The following is a 19,272-nucleotide window of genomic DNA, read 5'->3' as shown; positions in this document are numbered from 1 at the left end:
AATAAGGCTGTACCGTAATAAAATGTGGAAAAAGTCAAGGGGTCTGAATACTTTCCGAATGCACTGTATATATATATATATATATATATATATATTTTTTTTTTTATCAGGGGGTGCATTACCCTTAGCACCCCTACTTCCTGTGACTATGTCCTCACCTTAGAGTCCTATTGCAGTATGGATTGTATATTTATATAAAGCCATCAACGAGATTTTACATAGCATACAGCTGAAACGTCATACATGTCATTTTGACGTTTTGTGATCAGAAGTTAGTCAAGATGTTATCGAGACGTGGTCAACCCATTGAAATAGCCTTATGAAACTCAACCTGCTTGGATGCCGTCTTAACCATTTAAATGTGGGGCATTTACTGTCCAGATATCATTTACCACTTTGGGACACCCACCACTCAGGTGCTTGGTCCATTCATACAGTACTGATGAGCAGGAGCCAGGGGAAATTACATGAACACAGCAGTGCTATGAGCCATTGGCAAAGACTCGGGTGCTTCGCATACCCAACCTTCACCCCAACCAGTCTGCCCACACTAGGTTCACCAGGGCTTTATGTAACCTGCCTGTCTGTGCGTCAGAGTTCTTCTACCTCTACCCGTCTGTTCATTCTTCCCTCGTTTCCAGTCTGCCCACTCAGCTCTTATCTCACTGAGGTGTGTCAGTGTACCGGACATGGACACGGGTGGATGTTTGCAGTCATAAAGACCTAATGCTGCCAAAGTCCCCACAAACACCCTGCATGGTGGGCAAAGTCTCCAGAAAGTCCCCTATGCACCCCACCTCTCTCTTGTCTGCTACCTCATTTTCCTATAGCAGGTCGTAAACAGTGGTGTAAAGTACTTAAGGAAAAATACTTTAAAGTACTACTGAGGTAGTTTTTGGGGGTATCTGTACTTTACTATTAATATTTTTGACAACTTTTACTTTTACTTCAATGCATTTTCACTGACACCCAAAAGTACTCGTTACATTTTGAATGCTTAGCAGGACAGGAAAATTGTCCAATTTACGCACTTGTCAAGAGAACATCCCTGGTCATCTACTGTCTCTGATCTGGAGGACTCACTAAACGCAAATGCTTCGTTTCTAAATTATTTCTGAGTCTTTCAGTATTCCCCTGTCTATCTGTAAATTTAAAAAACAAGAAAATGGTGCCGTCTGGTTTGATTAATATAAGGAATTTGAAATTATTTATACTTTTACTTTTACTTTTGATACTTAAGAATATTTTGGCAATTACATTTACTTCTGATACTTAAGTATATTTAAAACAAAATACTTTTCTATTGTTACTCAAATAGTATTTTACTGGGTGACTTTCACTTTTACTTGAGTCATTTTCCATTAAGGTATCTTTAATTTTACTCAAGTATGACAACTGGGTACTTTTTTCACCACCGGTCGTAAATACAGGGAGGTGGCAATGTGGAAGATAATTTGGTTGTATATGCTTGTTTTTAACTAGGTTAGAACACATTAGCCTAGTTATACTATGCATGAGTATAGGTTCCTATGTACAACCATTTTTTTTTAACTAAGTTTGTTGTTACAGTTGTTATGCTAAGTTGTTTTGACCCATCTTTTTAGTTTGGATCTCTTGTATCATTGTCATTAGAAAATTGAGAACTATTGTGCTATAAAAGCATAGAAAAGTGAATGTCGTCCGAATTTAACGTCAACTCATCAATATTACTCTGATGACTGTCTGTGGGACAAGATAGTCCCCCACACTCTTAGAAAAAGGGTTCCAAGAAGACTGCAGAGGTTCCTCATATTTTTGAATCAATTCTCATGCATTATGTTCACCGCCGCCTCATATAACATATAGGCCTAACCAACCACGTCCACAAACGGCTGCTGTACAAAATGTTCTAAAATGAGAGGAGCACAGCAGTTTGACTCAGTGCGCAGAGTCGCACACTCACTTACACAGAAAAAGGCACACCCATACACACTTTCCAGGAATGTACTCTTTCCAAGAAGGGGAAATCAGTTTGTCAGTGATGGAATAAACATCTGCAGAAGAAACGCATTATGAAACCATCCCAAGTTACCCGGTGTTGAAATATAAATCTTGCATGAAGAGACGGGAAATGTAAAAAAAATACGGTAAGGTGATTTCATTTTGTACTGTACATTTAACTGTATAGTGTATCAGCAATAACTGAAGGCCCAAAATTCAAATTCTGTAGATTTGTAGTGAGTCCCACAAAGGTGCCTTTGAAGGCAGTGGCCGCATCAGAGAAACAGTACTTGACATAACTCAGGTCTATATCTCCATGAATGGTTGGCTCCTGGCTCCTACACTTGTTTTTCTCTCTTGAAGAGACAGTTACATAAAGCTGGGCCGTGCTCTCCTCTCTGATTGGTTACAAGGGCACCGCCTGACGGGTCAAGATTGATTGCTTCCTGCAGCAGGCTCTCTCCATACTGGCCCCTTGTTCTCTGATAGTATGTATATGTTTAACTGTTCGAGGAAGAGCAGGCAGTAGAGCTGAAATGCTGAGACTGACTCTGGATCAGCACAGCAAGTCACAGCGTTGACCTTAACTCAGTCATAAATGCTTACGCTGGCCTAAAGGCAGCTTATTTAGCAGATATGACCGACCTTTGACCTTAGCTGTGAAGAACAGCATCAAACTACTGCCACAGTTGTTGTTCATTCTTGTGTTTGTTATTTAATCAAGACAAGAAAAATAACTTCATTATTTGACATCATTTATTTTACATAATCACTTTATTCCTAAAAATAAGACATTTGAAGAGTACATTTTGTTCAATTCAAGTATAATACAAACCAAACTAGCGTTTTGGCTTGATTAGAAGATACTCAGTCGACTGGGTCAACTACAACTAGGGATGCGCACACAGCTGGGCCAATAGTGTTCATACTATTGCAAAGCAGGACAAACTGTCACCATTAACAAACTTCTATAGTGCAGTCGTCCATCTTAGGAAATACATCTCCACATTTTCTTCTACCTCAAGCTATTCACACAGGCAAGGAATTCCATCCAACACAATTACAAACTATACATTCGGCTGTCTGTACTTGCACGCGTTTTGGACATTTTGTTCAAGCTAATGGAAAGAAAACAATGTTGCGTATACATTTTTCTCACTGACCAATCCAAACAAAAGTAGGTCCATATACAATAAAGGATTTTTATACCAGGAAAACTATGACCAATTGGCTAATATTTGTGAACAATCTGTTGTCTGCATTCATAGGCACTTATCAAGGACATTAGGACATTAGAATGTTTGATGTTTGAAATGTGGGCCACTTGGCACTAGGCACTCATGAAATGTAACACGTTTCACATACTATGTGATACAGTCGAATGGTTATGTTGCTACAACTTCAACCTACATAACAGGTTATAACTGGACATAGCTGATCTGACTAACAAAGGGAGATGCCAACGAGGCTAACCAGACGCTGGCTGTCACCATGCTTTACAACACATAACTGATAAGTAACACCCCCCTTTGTGTGTTCTCCATACTCTGATGAGGATGTGAAACGATGCGACCTCCACTGAAACGACCCTCAAATGAAGTGGCTATTCTTCACAGTGAATACCATCATGACCACGTACTTTACCTAAACCTTCACAACTCTGAAATGGTCGAGCCCATGTACTACCGGAATGACAAGATCTCCCACTTCCGCCTTCGTTTTTCTCCTTCTCCGACAGGATCTATTTTTCACGCCACCCCCTCCTTCACTTCCATGCTCCCCTCCACTGTCAACCCCAAATCCATCTGTTCTAAGTGGGGCAGGAGGCTCCCGCTAAGGGCCTTGGTGTGGGATGGAACATACAGATCAGACTAATCATATTTGGGGAGCAGTTTAATTTGAGATCTACAATCACTTGCACTTTGGAAGATGGCCTTTCTAAGGCAACTGGTTCAGTCCCCTCTCCCTGAACCCCCCCTTCCTAGGAACACAACTTTAGTGTTGGCAGGAAGTAAGTGGGTTTACCCACTTCCTGAAACAGGAAACCACTAGGGATTTTAAAGATGTGAAATCAGAAGCTTCTTCTCTTCTAGACTTCCTCCAGGATTGGTCGCAACGTCTTTCCCCCACCACCACGTCAACATTAGATCCCATTGAGATTTGGCCCTTTTTCTCTCTCCTTAAGGGCTTAAGGTAATTTAAAGGTCAAAGTTCACTTGGCGACTCTGTATATGGCCAGGTCCAGTGGTTCTTTACTGGGAACACACCAGTCATCTGCCTCCAAGTTGACTTTGTAGTGTTTCAGAGCTGTCTTGTTGAACACAGGAAGCCTCTCCACTGAATCTGTGGACAATGCCTGAGGGAGAGAGCGGGGGATAGAAGAGGATAGGAATGTGACAACTTGACAGGTTATTAGTATCTGAGGTGTATAAGGAGGTAGTAGGTAGTTGCCTCTTACCTTCATGTGAATGACAGCATCGGTACCATGACCCTCCATTGAGTATAACTGCAGGTCTCCCTGGAAGTAACGCGCATAGAGGCGTGAAATGGGAAGCCCATAGCCAAAACCAGCCTGGAGGGACACACAACAGGGGAAATGTTACGGCTAATGAAAATACATTGACATAGTTGGAACTATTAGCACTGTTATAAAATAGGATCTTCGGCCTCCAGGTACAGAAATACTTCAACAAAAAACAAGGTTATCTAGTCGTAAGTATGGCTTCTGTGCGTTTTTAGGTTCTGTGAGGTTATATAAGTAGATGTGTAGGTATCACGCACCAGTGGGGCCCGCTGATTGTCACCGAAGTCGGGTCTGGGAGCTGTGGAGTACATGTAGCTGAACAGCGTCTCAATCTTTCTTAAGGGGACACCACCACCCCTATCCATCACCTAAAAAGAGACAGAGAGAGCGAGATTACACACAGATTACGCTCACACCCATTTATTGACAATCTGGGTCCATTTAAGTAGAGCTATCACTGATTAACACTCTATATATTGGGCAAGAATACATTAACAAAAACGCCTATGATATAAACCTGGGATTAGAACATTGGGACAGAGAGAAGAAAATGCTAAGGTCATTAGGAATAATCAAGGCATCTAGCGCAGAGGTGAGCAGATGGACTTGGTGGTGGAGGTGGATCATGAGAGGATTTAGCTCAAATTCACTGAGACAGCCATAGTTTCGCATTCACCACTGCTAAGATTCTAATTGGGGGAAAGGTTAACGACATCAACCAATAGCAGCTGTAGTTAATCCCTTACTAAATATGGCTTTACATACTTTGTCCAATCCTGTTAATGAGAGCATGGCTCAAGTGGCTCTGCATTAATCATTGATGAGAATGATGCCTTGGATAACTCAATCAAGGTTGTACTAGGGGGTGAACTAGGCGGAGGGCACAATAGAGGAGAGCTAAGCTATGGCACAAGATTACAGCCAGCATCATCTTTCTCTTACAATCCGTTGGGTTGTTTCAAATAAGGATTTGTAGTGGTTATGCAATGAGGGAGTTTCAATGAATAACAGGATTGGGTTTAAGGTTAGAGGTCACATAGGCCTAGGTGTTGGTTCTATTTGGGGTTTGTTGTTTTGCTGTTTCATGGAATTTAACTGTATTAGAAACGTTCACTTTTAGATATTGGTTCACCGAGTTTCCAACAGTTCTACACTTTGCCCCAGGTCTCTCATCATCTTGATTCTAATTCCTGCAAGGCTATATGAGCACTGTGATTGGAAGTCTGCCCTGTCACTCACCTTGATTGACAAATCCTCTCCGCCAAGGGCCAGCATGACTCTGATGGGTGGCAGGTTGTTGCTGAATTCATTGGTCTCAATTGTAGCTCTCATGGCATTCTGTGGGACATCAAAAGAGAACACTCAGGTATTTGTCAACACATAAAATCTGACCACCCACCATCATAATTTGATATTACTGTCCTAAAGTCATGCAGCCAATGTTCTCCCTATCATCCACTTTGAGTTTTAAGATATCATTATATGGACTCACCTTGAAGAGCTCAAACAGCATGTGGTAGAGATGGGAGGGGACATAAGAGATCTGGATTGGATCTCTAACATTGTTGGCTGAAAAGGGAAATGACAACAGACTATGAAATCCCCATAAGTGCATTGGTTTATTTCCCTATTAATAGCTACTATTGTACTGCATGTGACACTACTTAGCTTTTCAGATAATGTGTGAGTTTTTTTTATTTCAAATTCACATCATGGGTGAGAGTGTGTAGAGGCCTGATCTGCTTACAGTTCATCTCCCTTAGCTCTAGCTCAGGGGCCCCGAGGTAGTACTGCTCACAGAGCATCTTGGCACTCTCAAACGCATCTGGAGAGAAAGAGAGGAGAAGAAAGAAATGTAATTAGCTGTTTCCAGCTGTCACAAAAATGAACATGATAGCCAAATGCAGACGGAGCCACTCTTTGTGAGTTATCGGGCTTCAAATAAACAGAATAAGCACTTCAAAACTGGGTCTTTCTATCACCCTACCACCTCATTTTCCCCTTAGACCAATTTAATAAGTAAGCCCCAAAGCCCCAAAGGTTCTCTAACCTCGAATCACTTCAGTGACATCACACAGGGAGTCAATGCACCCGATGGTGTTGGGGTGGGCTGGGTTGGTGTTCCCGTTGAAAATAAGTGCTGAAGAGAAAGTGGGGAAAAGGGGAGGAGGAGATGAAAAGGGGGGAAGAGTTAGAATGTTACATGTGGTGGACCAAGTCCAAAATGTTTCGGTGAATGATTGAAAAGGCAAAGACTGGGCAGGAGAGTACCGCCAAGGCCCAGTTCTGTTTGAATGACCTTGGACAAATAGGGCTGAGGTGGGTGGAGTGGAAAAAAGTGGTCCAAACCCTAAGAGCAGTTTGAACCTGTTTTTCATTGGTTGCATAAGAGCTGACAACACAAAACGCTGTACCCATAGCACAGCATGGACACTACTTATCCTACTATAGTTGGAAAACTCTAGAGGCTAAAACGAGTAAAGTGAGTTCTTTATTCTATAAACAACCCTATTTCCTGTCTTATAGTCAGGCCTCCGGGCTGAGACTGTCAAAAAAAAATCTACCTCAGCATGTGCAAGCACCTCTGCCAGTCTTTTCATGCCAACCCTTGTATAGCTGGTTGCCAGCACAATTAGAACACTACTTGGATGTGTGTCAAGACTAACAGTGTAAGCATTAATCTCAGCTTCAAACGGCTTGTTCAATGCCAGGGCCAAATTGTTGCATTGCCTTCTGCTTGAGTTGCAGGTTCAGTTAAGGGGAACTGGATTGGTCAAGGCCAAACTGATATAGGCAAATCCCTGTCAACCATCAGCAACAGCTATTTGGTGAGAGGTTGTCCCAAAAACACATCCCCTAAACTATGTTGGAAAATAAACAGATAGCTTTAACTGACAAGCTTATTTTGAACTAATCAATGTGGAATGCCTGTGACCTCAGAGGCGGGACTTACTGTGCTGGTTGATGAGCATGCGGATAGAGATACGACTCATGTAGAATCGGTCCAGGAAGTACTGGATGTTCTGGCTAGTGACCGGGTCCTGGCCGAAGGCGTCTTTGTACTCGATGACGCCCTGCGCCATAGTGGGCACCACATCATTGTGCCTGTTCCTAATGGTCTCCAGGGATTCAACAAACCTGGAGAGAGGGAGAGAAAGGGGACTGTCAATCTTAGTCTTTAACAATCTTCCCCCCCCAAAAAATATTTTTTAAATAAATAGCTAGTTTTTCAGAGTTAGTATTAGATGATTAATATATGCTATTTAGAAGACGCTTTTATCCAAAGCGACTTACAGTCATACATTTCATGTATGGATGGCCCCAGTGGGAATCAAACCCGTCATCCATCTTGGCATTGCAAATGCCATGCTCTACTGCCTGAGCGACACAGGACCACAATATGGAGGGGTTAGCGGAAGCTGGTGTAAACTTACGATTCCAAGACACTGTGGTCGTCTGGGCTCTTGTCAAGGAAGTCCAAGATCTCCATAAAGCTTTGGATGTACCTAGAAGAGAGAGATGGAAGAGTTAATTAGGTGACCTTAGTATTGCCACGTTACAATCAAACAGGCATCGTCAACATTTGTTTAAATACTGAGATGAAAAAAAACAAACATTGATTCTCAATAGTAAAGCAAAAGGCTATTGCGTCTCAGGATCTGTCAATAGAGACTGTTAGTAGATAGGGAAGGTACTTTTGCACTGGTAATTTTCCAGTTGGCTTTCGGACCAGCTAGGTGTCATTCCTGCATCCCTGTCCCTGCATCGCTCTGATACCAGGACACCCCTCATCCATCTCGCATTGCTAGGCACATTGTGTGCGTGTGTCTCAATATGTCCATGTGATTCCTATACACAGAACCTACTCCACAGACATTCTCATATGCTGCTTAGGACAGACCAGCGAGCCTCTTCTGTCCAACTAAATCAAGTCAACGTGAGCCTTCATTTCTGCAAAAGCTCTGCACAAGGCTTTCCTTCCAGCCTGCCAGTCCACATTAGGATCGGAGCTGCATGCTAATCCATAAGACGGCAAAACTTGTTATCATTCAACAAGAACAAGCCAATAGTCATCTGCAAGGAAGCACATGAGCCTTATTTGGTTTTAAATCAGGAACCTAGGATAACCTTAAGATGCATGTTTACATTTTACTTGATGTGAAACTGCTACAAGCATCCATGAATAAGAGAAAACAACAATGTAGTGCTTTGTTTCATCTATACTCCATTTGTATTGATTCCTATGAAGGCCTGTTGTCAATCATACATTTTGAACATGTTATTCTCACTTTGGGTGTGGCTCACTCCTGTTTGTGTGTCCAGGGGAAAATTCTAGCTACCCCTATCTGACCTCCACACAACAAGAGATGGGAACTCAGCAGTCCCAGCCCCTCTCCTCCACCAATCAGAGGGCAGTATGACAAGAACATTCCACCCCCAGCTCTAACTCCCTTTACCTGTATACAAGGGAAAACAAGGTTACATATCAGGGCAGTGCACTGTGTCTTCTTTATATGATGGGAACCTACTATCTATCATGTGCCAGTTATCATATTGATGATGGCAGTTCAAATTGACATTACACATTATAATACCTGTTTACTACAGCTAGATTATTAGATGATCAATCCCATTGACTAGATGTGTAATTACAGCTATGTGTACATGTGAATTGTAATAGTGATCTAACTATGGCCACTAAATCAAATTGTTCACATCAGGAATAAGGGAAGTATGCTTGGAATGTTTTTCTTTGTTTGAAAGTCTTTCTCAGGTTTCAGTGTGATATACCCTATTTACAACAAAGTTAATTTTAAGTCTTCCGACTCCTCCAGAGGCAGATCGTTACAATTACAGCAGTACACAGCTACTTTTGGAACGTGTGCTCCAGCAGCCATGTGCAAGAAAAACATCTTCCCGTTTATAGGCGGGGCGCGCAAACTGAAGACACATTTCATCATTCAGTCCATTATCATAAACATCCTACAGAGCTACGTACACGCCCGATGTGCTCGATGGGTTATCAGATGACACTTCTGGACATAAAACTCAGTCATACCAAGAAAATACACCAAAGAATACCATACGGATTCCAATCATGTTATACCATAGAAGTGCAATAACATGATCAAATTGAGTTATGGCATTCCAATGCACATTCGAAAACATCAGATTTCTGCCGTTTCTTTTTTTTCTGTAAATGTATTTTGTGACTTCCTTCATCAAAACCCAAAGTGCAATATACTTCCATTGGCTATTACATAAGTGCAATGGTACAGTTTGCACTTGAAGTTCCCCTTTCGCACTCGAGAGTGAGCGGAGCGGTCAGAGAGTAGGCTACTGTACTTCCCCCCCCCCGTTTCAACTGTTCCTGCCAAGACAACCCTTTGTCAAAAACAACGAGGGGAGGGAGGGAGGGAACTGGGACAAAGTTCACAACGCGAGTGAGTGGCGCACAGCTGGGACACTAGAGCTATGCATTGGCCAAATGACCATAACAACAACGTTGCTTAAATCAAACCCCGGGTATGTACGCTATGCTGCAAACAATAAACACTTTTGTGCCGACACTGTGGCACAATATATCCCGATTATAGTATATATAGGGCGACATTATATGCTACTGTCCCGTTAAAAGTTTACGTTTTCGGATAGGTTCCTGATTGCTCTAGCTGTCTCTTACCAGCGTTGTACTAGCTGCACCGATGGTGTGGTCAACAACCGGTCCGGCAAGAGGTTGAGCTCTTTCATGATGTTGGACAACCGGACGGGGAGTTCTTGTCTAAGGAAGGCGAAGGATGTCTTCTCGCAGGCATTTGTAGAACCTGGAGATGGTGGGTGTCAAAGTTAGATAAGCTAGAGCAAAAGTGTTTGAGGATATATCAAAGCAATCGTGTAATAATAATAATAATAGCTATTATTTATCTTCATCATCATCATCAACATCACCTGTACATGCCACACTATGGCCTATGCAGACAGCCTATTCCTTCAGTATCTCATATCGTTCCTGAAAACCATGGTAACGTTGTAGTCTACATGTAAACATTATGATTGGCTAGCTGGAACAACCACGTTTCCTTACGTAAACATGTTCAGTACATGTGACTGCTGCTTGTTGTCAAATTTGAACCAGCCAACATCCGTAGGTAATATTGTTTGCACATGAGACTAGTCAGTGTAAACATATTGAAAAATGATATCTAATTACCATATTCAGTGTTGTAGTTTAGATTTAGATTATACCCCTATGTCTTGTATGGTTTAATTACCATTTTCTTTACATTTCCTACCATGTGTTATTCTGCAAGCCTGCAAAACATACAATGACATCCCTCTATCAGTGTGCACGACATTGAAATTAATATTGAAACATTGTGCGCTCGAATTATTTGCTGAGCAACGTTATGGCATTGGTATTCAAAATGATGCTGTTGAGTTTGTATTCTACTCACCGAAATCCAAGAATTGCTTCATAGACAAAGGTGATGGTGAGAATTTTGAGAAATGGTCAATATGCTTTGGCACGTTGGCCAAAGCAGCGTTCTTCATCAGGAATCTGACAAACTTCATTATGCAAGGAAAATAAAAATCCTAAAGAAAAATAGTAAAGAAAAATAGTAAAGTCCGTTCAGAATACAAGATGTATAGCTCCTATCAGTTTAGGTCTGTCTCGAGTGTTTACGTTCAATGTTGATTTTCTGAAGATTGCGATAGTTGGAGTTGTCTTGAAGTAGACTTCTCTAGCCAATAGCGTTGCTTTATGCGCAGGGCTGGCCAATGAGAGTGTGCGGTCAGTGCGCAGCGCTTGGAAACCCATCCCACAAGATATGGTCAACAACCCAACAGGGGCATGATGATGGTGTTGGACAGGTTGTGTGTGCCATCTCTAATTTACATAACCTCAATTAACCTACTTGTAGCCTATGTCTGTCGCCTGTCTGGAAATAATCTCTCTTATGCTTTTGACAACCTCAACAAGGTGACGTTCAGGGATGGTAGCCTACTGCTGTCCAGAAAACAAGGGCTCAATTTGAATGTTACTGTGAATGCAGGGCATAGGTTATTGCATTATAATTGATAGCTTATTTCAATATTTTCACATTCCTGTGTTAATTTTACTTGGAACCATGGTCACCATGGCAATCAACCACCAAAAAAACGTGGTAACTTGTTTGATTTGGATTCCCATTAACAGACAACTAGTTTTCATGGGGTCCGACACACCGAAAATACATTACACACAAAAATACTTGACATGTTTACAGTAATGGTATCAATACTTGGTCAAGGAGCACGGAACTTCACACACCTTCTATTCACACCTCCATTCAGGTCAGAGAGGGGTAAACAAAACCAAAAAACTCAAGACCATCACAACAATCATACATGTCTGATGAACTAGGCTATGCAAGTCTTTTGCAACAACAAAAAATAATGAAGTACATAACTGGAAAGTTATTGTATTTCTTCCTGCTTGTTACCATCTAGAAAATATATTCCCTTAGACAATACCAGGCAAATATCATCGAAAACAGGACTGTAAAATCAAGTGGTGCCATTGTATGCTGTAGTAGTAAACACGCCACCATAATCCTTTTATGGTGTTCATTCACAACAAGGTGAGAGTTTATGGAGTGCGCATGCCACTGTGTTTCCATAACAAGGTTAAGAACACAATATATACATGACAGACTATGTGTTTCCATCAACACGGTGAGGTACAGTACAGAACATAGAGAGAATAGATATGGAGAGAGAGATAGCGAGAGAGAGAGAGAGAAATGGCTTGGGTCGATGGTCAATGACAACAGCAGCAGTGAGGGACAGGAATCAAATGGTTAGAGTGGGCTGCTTATACCCGAGGCAGAGGGTTCGTAGTGAGGACGACTGGCTACTATTCTGAACTTTGTGTGGCGAGCTTTCTGGCGTCCAGAGCTGCTGAGGCATCAGCCAAGTGGTGTTACACAGACTGGAAGAGGCTATAAGTGGCTATATGACTCAGGCTGGTTCCCAGACTTGCCCTCCCACAAGATCATCAGCAGACTCCGTCACCATCCTCTGTCCAGCTCCCTCCGCTCAAGCCATGAACTGGCCCTCTCTGTCTTCGGAGGATGCAGCTTTCAAAGACTTGGCCTTTATTGGTTGGCCCGTCATGATATATTGCTTGTTTGTTTTTTTGTTCTTAAAGCACTTTGAGATTCTATTGAAAGCACTATAGAAATGTAATAAATTATAATTATCACCAGCGAAATTCCTCTATAGTGTGTGTGTGTGTGTGTGTGTGTGTGTGTGAGAGAGAGAGCAAGAGATAGACAGAGAGAGAGAGAGCACACTGCCCACAAAATGAGGTGGAAACAGCTGTACTTCCTAACCTCCTGCCAAATGTATGACCCTAGTAGAGAGATGGTGATGATTCATCCTAATACAGCATGTAGACAAGAGGGCACCGTTAATCCAGGTGACCAGCACCTGTCTTTTTGATGTAGCTACATACCCATGTTTACTCATTGACTAGCTTGTGAAGGGACGTGACGAGACGGAGAGACAAGGAGAGGAAGAGTCTGAGTTAAAGGGGCATGTGTAATTTAGAATGATTAGTTGTTGTGGTAGTGTACTATAAACACAGGGCAGTGGTCCAGTTACTCGGACCAGTAGACATGAGGGACCGTGCTCAAAGTACAGGATTATATAACGATCGGTTGGATTCCATCTTGGTATTGGTGGAGTCAGTGCACCCTGTGCAGGGAATAGCATACTGCCCTGCTGCTTTGACAGTGTTACCTGTATAGCCTACTAGCGTGCAAACCGTATAGCCTGGCCTACAACAGTGTCCTTACCATCTAAAGTTCACCAGTGGTGTCATATACACACTAAAGGAGGCCAAATTAAAGGGAAATATACAGTGCAATATACACAATGTTGCTCAATTAGGTTAAATTGTTGTGGGCCCAAACAAGAGAGAGAGATAGGAATATGTTTATTACGTAATACAGTACATGTCAGTACGGAGAGTGCTAGCTGCCTAATGCCCTCAGACTGAAATGCTGTGTAAGCGCATAGCACAACGGCCCACTGCCAGTCAATGAATACTCGCTTTTCCAGGCCAACAAGCAATTCACTGACCTGTTGCTTTACCCGTGGCCTGCGGGGGAAATGACAAAAACATTAGGTCTGAGTGAACAGTCGATTGGATAAACAAAGTCGAGCGTATTAAATAGCTTTTCGCTAGCATTGGGCTGATTAGATCACTATGCGTTTCACCACAGACCACACAGCATTCAGGAGAAGGTTACGTGCATTGACATCAGACATTCTATGCTATATACAGTATCGAAATACATTTTTTAAAGACATCACATAGTAATGCAGAATACATATAGAAATATTAACTGTTTTAAGTAGTAATAGCTAGTACTATGGGAGGTCTGATGACCCGTTAGATTAGATCACTTTATTAGTCATGAATGTAAAACATTTTTTTTTTTTTTAAAGAACCACATGGGAGTCATCTTCCTGGTCCTTCACGCTCCTCTTGCTATAGAAACAGTGTTGTACTGGACCAGGGTTAACAGGAAATAATAGCAAATGAGACAGGTCTTGCCCAATTTGTCCAAACGTCTGTTCCTTGGAAAGATCCTTCTCACAGTGCATCACTCAGCACTCTAGAGCACACATTTCAACACGTTTAATCGTCAAATTAGGTGACGAACAGAAACAAGTATTAATAACCGGCATTCATATATTAATACAATATGAATAACCGTGTATTAATAGATTGTAAATGGCGAACACTTAATCACATCTTGCTTGGGAAAGATTGGCCGAGTACCCCGATCTCTCCTCTTAGAAAGCCCCTCTCCCTCGACCCAGTAAAAACATGGAAAAGACTAGCTGTGGTCAAGTTGGGAGTGCCATGGTAATAGACAATGGGATGCCAAGCATTCAGCATCCAGTAAAACCCAAGAAGTGACAGGGCACAATTACATATGTTTACATGTAAGTTATCAGGGATGTTTTTTTCTTGTTGTGTATGTAGGCTTGTGGTGAGCTGTGGAAAGAATTTCCTCTTGAAGGACAATAAACACCATCAATCAATGTATGTTTACCTATTACCTAGTAAACATCTGTTTTTTTTATGGGAAAGTCATTAAATATTTATTTACCGCTATCGATTTATTTCTGTAGAAAATCCAAAACATCTTTAGAATTGCAGACTCAAAGTCAACACTGTGGAAACTGGGAAAATGAGGTGAAGAGTCCATAAGGACTGTACTCAACGTGTTATTTATGTTTTAGAATTGTATGGTATTTTTCTTTAGCGCGTGATTCTTTCCCAATTCACACCTGGGAAGGTCAACGTGTGTCATTAGTACACCTGTCTAGACAATCTGAAATCACATATACACTATATATATATATATATATATATATACGAAAGTATGTGGACACCCCTTCAAATGAGCGGATTCAGCTATTTCAGCCACTCACGTTGCTGACACGTGTATAACATCGAGCACACAGCCATGCAATCTCCATAGACAAACATTGGCAGTAGAATAGCCTTACTGAATAGCTCAGTGACTTTCAAAGTAGCACTGTCATAGTATGCCACCTTTCCAACAAGTCGGTTCGTCAAATTTCTGCCTCGCTAGAGCTTCCCCAGTCAAATGTAAGTGCTGTTATTGTGAAGTGGAAACGAACAATGGCTCAGCTGCGAAGTGGTAGGCCACACAAGCTCACAGAAAGAGACCGCTGAGTGCTGAAGTGCGTAACGCATAAAAATCTTCTGTCCTTGGTTGCAACATTCACTACCAATTTCCAAACTGCCTCTGGAAGCAACGTCAGCACAATAACTGTTTGTCGGGAGTTTTATGAAATGGGTTTCTATGGCCGCACACACACCGCAGATCACCACGCGTTATGCAAAGCGTCAGCTGGAGTGGTGTAAAGCTCGCCAACATTGGACTCCGGAGCAGTGGAAACGCGGTCGCTGGAGTGATGAATCACGTTTTACCATCCCGTGTAATTACCATCACAACCGTCCGTGATTGGGAGTGCCATAGGGCGGCACACAATTGGCCCAGTGTCAGCTGGGGTAGGCCATCATTGTAAGTAAGAATTTGTTCTTAACTGGCTTACCTAGTTAAATAAAGGCTCAAATATTTATATATATTTTTAAATGCCCCTGTGCACAAAGCGAGGTCCGTACAGAAATGCTATGTCGAGATCGGTGTGGAAGAACTTGACTGGCCTGTGCAGAACCCTGACCTCAACTCCATCGAACACCTTTGGGATGAATTGGAACGCCGACTGCAAGCCAGTTCTAATCACCCAACATTAGTGCACGACCTCACAGCAATATTCCAACATCTAGTGTGAATGCCTTCCCAGAAGAGTGTAGGCTTTTATAGCAGCACATGGGGGACCAACTCCATATTAATGCCCATGATCTTGGAATGAGATGTTCGAGGAGCAGGTGTCTACATACCTTTGGTCATGTCGTGTATATCCTGCCTCCACTGTGACTGTAGGCCTAGCTAATGATCAGAGACTCAACAGCTCACGTTAATAATATTCCATGTATGTCCAATCCGACTCAACAGTTTAATTGAAGTTGAGCAAATGTAACCGATGTGAAATGGCTAGCTAGTTTGCAGGGTGCGCGCTAATAGCGTTTCAAATCGGTGACGTCACTCGCTCTGTTCCCCTTGCTCTGCAAGGGCCGTGGCTTTTGTGGCGCGATGGGTAACGATGCTTCGTGGGAGGCAGTTGTTGATGTGTGTAGAGGGTCCCTGGTTTGAGCCCAGGTAGGGGCGAGGAGAGGGACGAAAGCTATACTGTTACACGAACATGAAATGATTGGGAGAAGTGCTTTGAGAAGTGCATTTGATTAGCACAGTGGTATGTCCTGGATGGAGGAAGTTGACACTTAATTTAGACACTGATAGTCTAAATACCCATATACTGTAAATAGATTGTCTGACTGTGAGGTAGGCTATAGTTTCATATTAGGGGATGAGACCTTGATTACGATGGAATTAGATAGTGTGAGACAAGCTTGTAAAGCGTAAGGGGAGGTCTGTGTGTGTGGCACAGGCTCAACTGTGGGAGAGGGTTGATCGAGGCGAGGTGGCATTTTTAACAGTTGGCCAAACATAGAATTGGCATGTATAGAGTAAATACCACACTATCATGTGGGGAGGAACCCAGTGTCTGCTCTATCAAATGTGTTTCTTGTTTTGAACATGACATCTAACAGATTCTGGTGACTCCAGCCAGAGTCAGTATATTAAGTTAACATATGTTGTTTACATGCTATTTCTATATGTGTGTCATTTGCTTTGATCTTCATGGAGGTTTGATTTTCTAGTAGTGGGTAAGTAGCAGGCTCGTGCAAGCTGGAACATCTCACAGGAGCAGGAGCCAATCTCCTGTTTCTGTAGCATGAGGCAGCTTGATGTACAATTACACCCCCTGGACAGGACACTAGTCTATCACAGGGCCTTACCCCCAAATCTCCTTGATGCTGAGTGCAAAGCAGAGACGCATCGGGTCCTGATTTAACGATCTTTGGTATGGCTCGGCAGGAGATCGAACGCCCAACCTTCGAATCAAAGGGCGGACACTCTAATCGTAAGGCCACCAAGTTGATCTTCTAGTAGGCCTACTTGTTAACCTGAGATGAACGTTGAACTCTGCTCTAGTGACCTTCTGTATATAAGAACTGATTTCGGATCACCTGAGACTCAAGTTCCGGCATTATTGAGGTTCTCTGCTTTGAGTGTCTGTGCTTGAGACAATCTCTCTAGTACTAGCCTTACCATTATCATCTATACAATGACCTTAACACTGGACTGTACAGCATTCAGATGTACAATAAATGCAATGGTACTATCAACATCATTGATGACAGGTTTGTGAATTATACAGAACAAAAATATAAACGCAACATGTGTCACGTTTGTTGGAATAATCGGACCAAGGCGCAGCGTGAGTAGTGTTCCACATCTTTAATATAAAGTGAAACTAAGCAACATACAAAAACAATAAAGAATAAACGAAACTACACATAAACACAATATCCCATAAGTAGCATGTTTTCCACCTGTGGGTTAAGTATGATCCCCAATTAGAGGCAACGATTACCAGCTGTCTCTAATTGGGAATCATACAAATCACCCAAACATAGAAAAACTAAACTAGAACCCCACATAGAAAATATAAACTAGATTAACCCCCCCCCAGTCACACCCTGACCTACTCCACCATAGAAAATAAAATCTTTCTATGGTCAGGACGTGACAGTTAGAGCTGGCACAACCCGTCCTGGCTGGATGCTCACTTTAGCCCGGCAAGTGCGGGGCGCTGGCACAGGACGCGCACTGGAGACACATTGCGTATCTCTGCAAACATGGTGCCTGACTAGTCCCACGCTCCTCACGGCGAGTGTCTTGCTCCAGACACCAAACCATCAACTCTAACTCATCACTCCCCTCAACTATCTCACAATAATCCTCGCTCAGTCTCTCCCAATATTCCTCTTCCCTGTCCGACTCGCCCCTCGGCCTCGCCAACCACTCCATGTGCCCCCCCCAAAAAAACTTTTTCAGGCTGTCTCTCGGGCTTCCGTTGTGGTTGCGAACCCCGGAGTCGTCGTTGATCCTCCTTCGCTGCCTCCGCCTGCTTCCATGGCAGGCTCTTGTCTCCTGCCATGATCTCCTCCCACGTCCAGGATGTCCTCCACTCCCTTCTCTCCCGTGCCCAGGATCCCTGCTCCTCCTGGTCACGCTGCTTGGTCCTGGTTGGATGGGATATTCTGTCACGTTCGTTGGAATAATCGGACCAAGGCGTAGTAGCGTGAGTAGCGTTCCACATCTTTAATATAAAGTGAAACTAAGCAACATACAAAAACAATAAAGAATAAACGAAACGTGACGACAATGAAACTACACATAAACACAATATCCCATAAGTAGAATGTTTTCCACCTGTGGGTTAAGTATGATCCCCAATTAGAGACAACAATTACCAGCTGCCTCTAATTGGGAATCATACAAATCACCCAAACGTAGAAAAACTAAACTAAAACCCCACATAGAAAATATAAACTACATTAAACCCCCAGTCACGCCCTAACCTACTCTACCATAGAAAATAAAAGCTTTCTATGGTCAGGACGTGACAACATGAAACAATTTCTAAGATTTTACTGAGTTACAGATCATAGGAGGAAATCAGTCAATTGAAATAAAATCATTAGGCCCTAATCGCTGAATTTCACATGACTGGGAATACAGATATGCATCTGTCGGTCACAGATACCTTAAAAAAAACAAAAAATGGGCCTCACAATGGGCCTCAAGATCTCATTGCGCTATTTTTGTGCATTCAAATTGCTATCAATAATTGTGTCTGTACCATAACCCCACCGCCACCATGGGGCACTCTGTCCACAACTTTAACATCAGCAAACCACTCACCCACACAACACCATACATATATATGGTCTGCGGTTGTGAGGCCGGTTGGTTGTACTGCCAAATTCTCTAAAACAACATTGGAGGCGACTTATGGTAGAAATTAACATTCAATTATGTGGCAACAGCTCTGGTGGACATTGCTGCTCCTGCAGTCAGCATGCCAATTGCACGCTCCCTCAAAACTTGAGACATCTGTGGCATTGTGTTGTGTGACAAAACTGCACATTTTAGAGTGGGCTTTTATTGTCCCCAGCACAAGGTGCACCTGTGTACTGATCATGCTGT

The 19,272-nt window shown here is 42.5% G+C and overlaps 1 protein-coding gene across 3 annotated transcripts; it reads right to left on the bottom strand.

Moving 5' to 3' along the window:
* Positions 1 to 2,718: 2,718 nt before the first annotated feature.
* Positions 2,719 to 11,259, bottom strand: LOC106607477 (pyruvate dehydrogenase (acetyl-transferring) kinase isozyme 2, mitochondrial). Of its 3 annotated transcripts, none has more exons than XM_014204459.2 (11): positions 10,960 to 11,259; positions 10,188 to 10,329; positions 7,939 to 8,010; positions 7,458 to 7,642; positions 6,555 to 6,644; positions 6,252 to 6,329; positions 5,997 to 6,073; positions 5,744 to 5,842; positions 4,762 to 4,872; positions 4,439 to 4,552; positions 2,719 to 4,336 (listed from the first exon to the last, which is right to left on the bottom strand). In XM_014204459.2, the coding sequence occupies exons 1-11, from the start codon at positions 11,075 to 11,077 to the stop codon at positions 4,193 to 4,195; spliced, it is 1,230 nt and encodes a 409-aa protein (XP_014059934.1). In that variant the 5' UTR covers positions 11,078 to 11,259; the 3' UTR covers positions 2,719 to 4,192. The 3 variants fall into 3 exon arrangements, with proteins under 3 accessions (XP_014059934.1, XP_014059936.1, XP_045576586.1); XM_014204461.2 differs by lacking the exon at positions 10,960 to 11,259 and adding an exon at positions 10,454 to 10,575; XM_045720630.1 differs by lacking the exon at positions 6,555 to 6,644.
* Between the last annotated feature and the right edge of the window lie 8,013 nt (positions 11,260 to 19,272).

The sequence above is a fragment of the Salmo salar genome, chromosome ssa06 (genome assembly GCF_905237065.1).
Source record: "Salmo salar chromosome ssa06, Ssal_v3.1, whole genome shotgun sequence".
NCBI lineage: Eukaryota > Metazoa > Chordata > Actinopteri > Salmoniformes > Salmonidae > Salmo > Salmo salar.
The sequence above is the reverse complement of the archived record's forward strand: the minus strand, read 5'-3'. Positions and strand labels throughout refer to the sequence as shown.

Coding starts and splice junctions, on each gene's coding strand:
- LOC106607477 (XM_014204459.2), bottom strand. CDS start 11,077: ATGAAGTTTGTCAGATTCCTGATGAAGAACGCTGCTTTGGCCAACGTG. Junction 10,330..10,959: donor GAAGCAATTCTTGGATTTCG/GTGAGTAGAATA, acceptor CACCATCTCCAG/GTTCTACAAATGCCTGCGAG. Junction 4,873..5,743: donor GAGAGGATTTGTCAATCAAG/GTGAGTGACAGG, acceptor GTCTCTTTTTAG/GTGATGGATAGGGGTGGTGG.